The sequence below is a fragment of the Chenopodium album genome, chromosome 8 (assembly GCF_948465745.1).
Source record: "Chenopodium album chromosome 8, dcCheAlbu1.1, whole genome shotgun sequence".
NCBI classification, from domain to species: Eukaryota; Viridiplantae; Streptophyta; class Magnoliopsida; order Caryophyllales; family Amaranthaceae; genus Chenopodium; species Chenopodium album.
In genome coordinates this window covers 27015611-27023698 of record NC_137841.1, presented here as the reverse complement: position 1 = coordinate 27023698, position 8088 = coordinate 27015611, and the positions used below count along the sequence as shown (strand labels likewise).

The 8088-nt window shown below is 31.7% G+C and overlaps 1 protein-coding gene across 2 annotated transcripts; it reads right to left on the bottom strand.

Moving 5' to 3' along the window:
* Positions 1-3297: 3297 nt before the first annotated feature.
* Positions 3298-7255, bottom strand: LOC145555980 (amino acid transporter AVT1I-like). 2 transcript variants are annotated; one of them, XM_081617681.1, is made up of 3 exons: positions 6983-7255; positions 4079-4602; positions 3298-3837 (listed from the first exon to the last, which is right to left on the bottom strand). In XM_081617681.1, the coding sequence occupies exons 1-3, from the start codon at positions 7125-7127 to the stop codon at positions 3319-3321; spliced, it is 1188 nt and encodes a 395-aa protein (XP_081473807.1). In that variant the 5' UTR covers positions 7128-7255; the 3' UTR covers positions 3298-3318. The 2 variants fall into 2 exon arrangements, with proteins under 2 accessions (XP_081473807.1, XP_081473806.1); XM_081617680.1 differs by having other exon boundaries at positions 4079-4686; positions 6983-7254.
* Positions 7256-8088: the final 833 nt, after the last annotated feature.

Sequence of the window (8088 nt, the reverse complement as noted above, 5' to 3'; positions counted from 1 at the left end):
GATTGTATTTTCTTGACTCATAATATTTATCTAAATCTTATATGGTTGGATAGATCTTGAAATTATCTTTCCAATAATATATTATAATATTAATTCCGAGTTATAATTAACGAAAAAGATATGAAAGAAATACAAAACTCTACTAAAAACTGACACCCTTCCTTTATTTCGGCCATATCTTTTTATCTACAAAATATTTTAATGTGATTCTAATTGGGGTAGAAAGTAGACTTCAATATATTTCGAACGACATATTATATGCCTTATTTGGACTTCTGGATCAAAAGATATGATAAAAACAAAATCCAAAAAAACTGTTTTGCAGCGCTGGACGATAGGCCTGTCGCGCGGCGCTAGGGGCTGTTGTGGCGACAGCGTCGTGTTTTATTCTTCTTCAAACTCCGATTCTTTTTTTTATCAAACCCGGACTATTTTCATTATAAATAGCGTCCTTAGATCTCCGGTTTTAATCATCAACTCTTAACCAGAATTCTCTAATTCTTCTCTTCTCTCTCTTAAGCAATATAGCTTATTCTTTCTCCCTCTAGCTTTTCTAAACTAGCCTTTTACAAAACACCATACCGCATTCACAAGATCTAGACACACTTAGCCAAGTTCAAAGTTGCCTTCGCCCTAGACGTGAAAGGTTTGATATTTCTGAGGTTTGGTCCCAAATCTCTATTTCAATTATTTAATTTAATTGTTTGATTATATTATTTTCCTTGAAGTTACTAACGTGTGTATTTTGTTATTAGAAAGAGATACGAGGTATCCAATTAAGTACTTTAATTGCTTTATTGATGTTTTGATATAGAAATCATGCTTAGATTATTTTATTGATTCCTAGTATCATGTTAGGGTGTTTTGATCTTCCTGGTATCATGTTTAGGGTAATAACTAAAATTTCTAATATCAAGTATGATTGTTATGATGCTTCCTGCTTCTTTCCTAATATCATGTTAGTATCATGTTAGGGCTAAAGCTTTGATTTTTATTGTTTAGTGACAAGCTAGAGTTTGTTATTAATCTTGTTAGTACCATGCCTAGGATCTTGCTATTATTATACTTTAACATGATTATGATTATTTTGATTATGATTATGATTTATAATTATTATTGATTATTATGTTGCTTGATGATTATTACTGTTATTGCTTGATCACGCCTTTTATGCATGTTTAAAGGGAATTGGTACTTTTAATCACGCTTAATAAGATAATTAATAATCTTGTTTAGGGTTAATTTGATTATAATTCAAGTGATCGCCAATAATAGATTTATTTGTGCATTAATATTCAACCAACATAGATTAAACAAGTTTAGGGTTAACCTATTGATTGCGTGTTAGTCAGAAAGCGCACATGAATACGAGAAGAATAAAGTAGAGGCCTATGATTAGGGCAGGTTCTTTCTCTTTTAGATTGGATTTGTACCTTCATCCCCGAACTTCCAGTCTTGGTTCCAGACCTATTAGAGTTGACGATCTCAGGGATCTTTAAGGGGTGTAACCTTTACCCTGTGAACGGTTTACAAGTTCCTAAAACTTGTTGGCGACTCTTTTGCTCTAGCTTCCTTCCCTTTGGACGCCACCATACTTAAGTGTATGATCACAGTGGGGTTCAAGTTTGGGGTAATTCTTGAAATATTCCCTACAATGAGCCATTCTTCTATGTTATAGCTCTAAATCTGATGTTGCTTCGATCATAGACACACGTTGCACCACATCCGGTTTGCTAAAGTTATAAAGTCCGTCTCGTCGAAGCCCTGTTCCAATTAACTCCTTCATTTGGCCTTGTATAGCACACATATATGAATTAAATTGAACAACAACTTTTAATTGATCACTAAGTTGCGAAACAGAAATTAAATTTCAAGTCAAATATGGCACAAAAAGAACTCCATTGATGGTGATTTGATCTGAAAGACGAACCGATCCTTCCAAAGTAGCAAGTACACTCTCGCCATTCGGTAACCCAACCGGACATTCAATGTTGTGGGTATCAAATAACCAAGATTTGGTGCCGGTAGCATGATGAGTGGCTCCGGTGTCTATAATCCAACAAGTATCATCAAATTGAAGATATAGATAATTTTTAGGAATTTTTGCATTACCCATAATTATAGGTGAAGGGGACGGAGATGATGTCTCACTGCCGGCCATAATTGTTTTTGTTGATGAAAAAAAATTAATCTGCTCTTGATAACATGCTAAAATAGAGTAGAATTAGAATTGAATCGCTTGAATTTCTCATTGATCGTAATGTCAATATATAATGGTTACACTTCCTAATGATAGCAATAAAAGATATACTAGAATCCTAGGAAGTTAACTAAAATACAATAGATAATATTTGCCAAAATATAATCTTCCAAAAAAACATATCATAGATATCTCATTAACATCTTAGTGTTGGAAGATTGTTTGTGTTAATTAAATTTTCTTTAAAAAAAAAAATTGTCTGCTTAACCAGTTAACCTGTTGCAAGCTAAGTCACACCGAAACATTTTTTAATACACGGCTAATAGTTGGGAATTGGGATTATTATATAAATACCCATAATTGAATTAATATGGGAAGACAACCAATCATGGGATTAGTCATGTGAATTTTATTCTATTGAAAAATGTGCAAAAACCAAATCAATAACTATATACTAAAGGCGAATAAAAAATGACACGTGGCAAAATCTGGTTAAATAATTTTCCTCCACTTTTTTTTTTCCATTTTTTGTCAAATTATCTTAGGCAATTTTAATACACTATAATATTTTCTTTCCTACTTAAATGCAATCTTTCCGTCCAAAATTCAATAAAACATTTTTGTAACAACTTATAGAAAATTTAAGCAAAATAATATTATTTAAAAAGATATGCATAATTTTTAATATAATTAGTAGAATATCAAAATTTTTCATACTTATTATAAAAAAAATCATAAAAAAGTTGTTGAAATAAAAATATTTATAAATTTTGGTAAATCCGTGCATTGCACGGGACCATAAGCTAGTTGGACAATAAAAGGGTAATTTGAGTCTTATCTCGCTATAAGGAAATTTGTATACTAATTTCTCCGTTTTTAAAACTCACTTATGATTGCAAATTTCAACTAACTATTACTCAATTAAATTGAAATTTGATATTTGTAAATTATCAATCAAGATGAATGAAACAAGACATTTGTTCACAATATGATATTGACCGTGCATTAAAAGCAGCAAAAGCTAAAACAAATTAATTAGTTGAACATATTGCACATTTACGCAAACAAATCCTTCATTCAATGTGTAGCATCTAACAATCTAACAATATATTAAATAATTAACCAACAACAGTTCCTTGTATGATTTGTACTAAAGAAGTATAAGTACCAAATATTGCTATCAATACACTCAATACAACAGTAGCAATCACTAATAATCCTTCACCTTTCATGTAATTGCCTGTAATTTTTATATAGCACAAGCATGGAAGTGTGATTGATGCAGTAATGCTTAAAAATGCTCCTACTAGAGACATGAGATACCCGAAAAAGGGAACAACCAATGCTACAATGACTTGAGTAGCAACCAAACTAGTTCTTAACACAAGTTTGAAATGCTTTTTCTTGTGAAGATTTGGGAACCAGCTCTCTGTAGAATTCACAACAGGTTCTAACATCAGCGCGTACTTGGATAGAGGATTAACCAACGTCGTATAGATTGCAATTTTAGAGAATATTTTATCAGTTGGAAGGTTCAGAGTTATTTGTGATTCAATTTCCGAACCATACATCAGATATCCAATGATTGCCATTGATGCATAACCAATAGTCGAGCAGAGAAAACAGAGAAGTAGTACCTGCCATAAAAAAACACAGACTCAAGAATTCAGAGATTTACACATTCTTATGTAGTATTACTTGCTTGTTTATGAGTATTCCTAGATTTCAATCAAATAGGCTTTATTAAGATTTTTTTTATTTTACAAGAATCAAGTGTGTAAGCAACTATATAGAAATAATCGACGACTACCATCTCTAAGGACAATCCTAATTCCTAAGTTTGAAGTAAATGATAAAGAGATTTAACTGAAAGTTTACCTTAGAAAACTGATGTTTCTTCTGCATTGAGTTGTACAAGGTAGGAAAAACAGGATGTGCGCAATAGCAGAAGCCATACAAGCTAACTGAAGTAGGAATGCCTGACCAATTTAGTACATCACCCTTACTGTGAAATCCTATCCCATCAAATGTTCCAACACATAAAATCGACACAATAATCACAACAGAAGCGAGGACACCAGTAGCAGAGATGTACGAAAGAATACTAAGATTATCCAACCAAACCGAGGGAAGAATGATAAGGGCAATAAGCAGCACAAAACTCTCTCTTCCTCCAAGTTGAACCCAAGAAGTTTCCAATTTCAGACCCGGAAAAAGGTTATGCAGATTGTCGCCTTCTAAGATTAGGAAACCTGTAACAACTAAGTACAATTCTGTGCACATAAATACTGATGTTATTGTTCTTCCAATCTTCCCAAATGCACGCTCCCCTATATCAGGGTATGTTCTTATGCTTGAATCAGCTTCCATACATCGTTTTATAAGCAAACCCGTGTAGAATGCTGCTGTCGCAACAATGAAGATCAGTATCAGACTTAACCAGCCACCTGATGCTAGAGCATATGGTACTGATAGAATTCCAACCCCTGATACATTCATAAAATAAGATGAAGAAAAAAAAAATCAAAATTGTTTTTTTAACCAAAAGTAGACAATCTAGCACCAAAGAAACTAGATTTTTTTTCTTAATAAAGTTTCAAACATTTATTATTTAATCCGATGAATTACCATTTGTTAAATAATACTCCATAGAAAAGTTTAATTCAAAAAAGAAATAAAGTCAACTTTTATTCCATTGAATCAAGTTAATAATTAGTTCTAGAGTATGGTTTCTAATAGTAGCACGTTTGCACCAAGTCAGATCAAAACAGTAGTAGGAAAATATATGAAAGTGATGATTATTATTTCAGTTTCTTATTTATTTCACTTCTCTTGATCATGTAAATAAATGATTGAGATTACTTATATAAAATTTAAGAGTTTAGATTTAAAACAATTACAGTGGCTACAAATTTTGTACTGCCTCCGGATCGTAATATATGTAACTTTGGAATTTTTTATATCTCACAAATAATACCCCAAAGTTGCATATAATACGATCTAAAGGTAGCATAACCATTGAATAGTCTAAGTACTATTTAAACTGTTTTTTTTTTATCTAACAAAAAAAAAAAAACCTATGTAGAGGTGTTCATAAACCATTCCGGACCGGAAAAAAAGGACCGAACCGACCCCGGACCAGATTAATCAGTCCGGTCTTTGGGTCTAGAAATGTATTCTTCAGTCCGGTCTGGTCCAATACCCTATAAAAACCGATTTTGGACCATATCGTTTTTTTAATTAAAAATATGAGTGACCTTAAATAAATATGGTTAAAACTATTCTTAATAAGCTTAGAAAATTTTAAATTTATGAGTTTTTTTTGTACTAAATATACAAAAAAAAAAAAAAATGTTAAAGTGTAGACTTTTCTTTGCTTTTTTCGAGTTTTCCATATAATTATTAAAAATTAGAATTCTTTTTTAAAAAAAATCTTAAATCGGTCCAAAGCGGTCAGGTTCAAGTTTTGGACCGATTCTTTTGATTCGGTTTAGGTTTGGTCCTAGCTTAATCGGTCCAGTCTTTGGTTCTTAAAATTCTAATTTTCGGTCGTCGGTCCGGTTCGGTCTAGGATCTATGAACAGCCCTACAAGTAGGAGAGGGAATTTTTTGGGAAACCCCTCCTAAAATTAAGATCTTAGCCAACTAGGTGCTAATGGTCCTTGCACGCCCGGGCAGGAGCAGGAGGCCTTTGTTACTTTGTGAAACCAGCCTGTCCCCTCCGCTTTAGCTCCCATGAAGACTGGGGCCTTCGCCCAACCCACAGTGGTCCAACTTCTAACTTTGTGTTTAATTGTAGTATCATATAATTACCTCAAAATATGACCTTTATGAATCTATTTGTTCTCTCCATATTTTATACATTGTGTAAAAATGTAGAATATGTTTCATTTATATTAGTGTATATATCATGTTAATGACATAATAATTTATTAAATTATGAAGCAAAATTTTTACCATTCACTATAAAGTTTTCAGTATTGACTTTAAGTATGTTACTGGACCCGAAAGATTTAGATATTATCGTCCCAAAACTAGCTTGGATAAGCAGGGAATCCCATCTCCCTCTCCTAGATTTTTGTTCTTTACTCTCACTATAATAAAGTTATTTAGTTTTTGATTTTTTTTTTTTTTTATCATATCATTTTATTAATTAACAATTTTTTGTGTTATTTAACCACAAAAATAAGTGATGAGATCGATTCCAAAACTATCTAGACTGAGAGAGAAACTCTAACTAATTGAGAAAACCCTCAGTTTATCATGCATTTGTTTGTTCTTCTGCTAATAATGAGTACTTATTTCATAATGCCTATGTTTGATACTTTGGATAAGTAGAATTACAAGAAGTAAATCTTTAAATGCACTCAAATGAATGAAACAAAAATTTTATTGTCTCCTAAAACAGTTTATATACAGTACTCCTAAAACAGTTTATATACAGTACAGTGAGGGCTACTAATAATTCAACGAACATTATACCCTAGTAAAAGAGACATGCTTAATTGCATAATCATTTTTTTTTTTTTTTTTTTTTGGTGTTAAGAGAGCCACAAGGACGAGTGATGAGCATCGATCCCATGATCACCTTGAATTGGGAGGAAAACTCTAACCGTTTGAGATACCTTTTTTTTTTTGTTTAAATGAAATATACATTTATGGGTACCCGCGTGTTTATATTCTAACAAGAGGGTGTGCTTATTAAGTAGTCTGTAAAAACTTTTTTTTTTTTTTAGAACAAGTAGTCTGTAAAAACCTAACAAGAAGTGAAAGTGAAATAACCTGAAAGGGCGTTTAGGCCATTGAAGAAAGCTTTGAAGAAAGAGGAGTCGCCTTCATTTGTTGAATGCTTGTGGTTTACTTCCCATTCATTCTCATACTCCAAAAGAGGGTGGCTAAGGCCAATTATAACACCCTCCATTGCCATATTATTGCGCCAATAAAATTACGAGGAGATGGAGAAGAATAACTTCTACAATTTCTAGTATTTGTACCACATAAAGTTTATTAAAATTTAAATTTTTTTTTGTTTAGACATACACAGTTTCAACTTTATATTGGGTGGTAGTGGAACTTTAACAAACTACCAATAGAAGTACAAGTATAAAAGAAAGAAACTTTAAGTATTTGGTAGTGCTTTTGACAAAAGGAAAAAATAGAAACCTATGATAATGTCAATTATATATTTATATCACACTACCTCCGTTCTCTGTCATGTATAGTAGCCGTAATTTTGGAATATTATTTGTTCGACATTAAATATTAGTTGCAATTAATATTTCCTCAATCCCTCCCACACTAAAGTGTATTTTTTCTGTTTCTTTTTTACTTAATACACAAAAATAAGCTATTTTTTGCACAAATTCTTATATATGTCTGACTATACCGTTTGGCTAGCCATTATAGGGATTACTTCGTTAATATAATAGGAGTTACTTAATCAAGGGGTTATCTCGTCAGTGTTATAGGGTTAATAGGTCAATGTTACAAGAGTTACTCAGTTAGTATTACAGGGTTTACTCAATCAGTAGTACAAGGGTTACTCAATCAGTCTTATAAGAGTTACTTTGTTCTTTTATAAGTGGCCACATGATGTGGCCAACCACACATAAGATTGGTTACTAATAAATTTCACATCTGATTTTCTTTAAATTTAACTTAATAAGGACCTAAGCTAGTACATATACTACGATAAATATTATCAAACGCATTCTTGAAATTATTCTTTTTGATGTGTATTTTTGACACAATACAATTTAATAATTGATATGTATTGATACATTATTGCCATATATATGTCCTATATTGTATAAAGTCAATAGAAGTTTTGCATATATCGGGTTTACGGTAAATTTAATGTACATATGATTATTGTATACAAAAGTTAT

What these genes read in the sequence shown, in the direction of transcription:
- LOC145555980 (XM_081617680.1), bottom strand. Translation starts at nt 7,127, where the DNA reads ATGGCAATGGAGGGTGTTATAATTGGCCTTAGCCACCCTCTTTTGGAG. An exon ending in TGGCCTAAACGCCCTTTCAG is followed by an intron (nt 4,687 to 6,982) that starts GTTATTTCACTT and finishes TGAATGTATCAG; the next exon opens with GGGTTGGAATTCTATCAGTA. An exon ending in AGAAACATCAGTTTTCTAAG is followed by an intron (nt 3,838 to 4,078) that starts GTAAACTTTCAG and finishes TTTTTATGGCAG; the next exon opens with GTACTACTTCTCTGTTTTCT.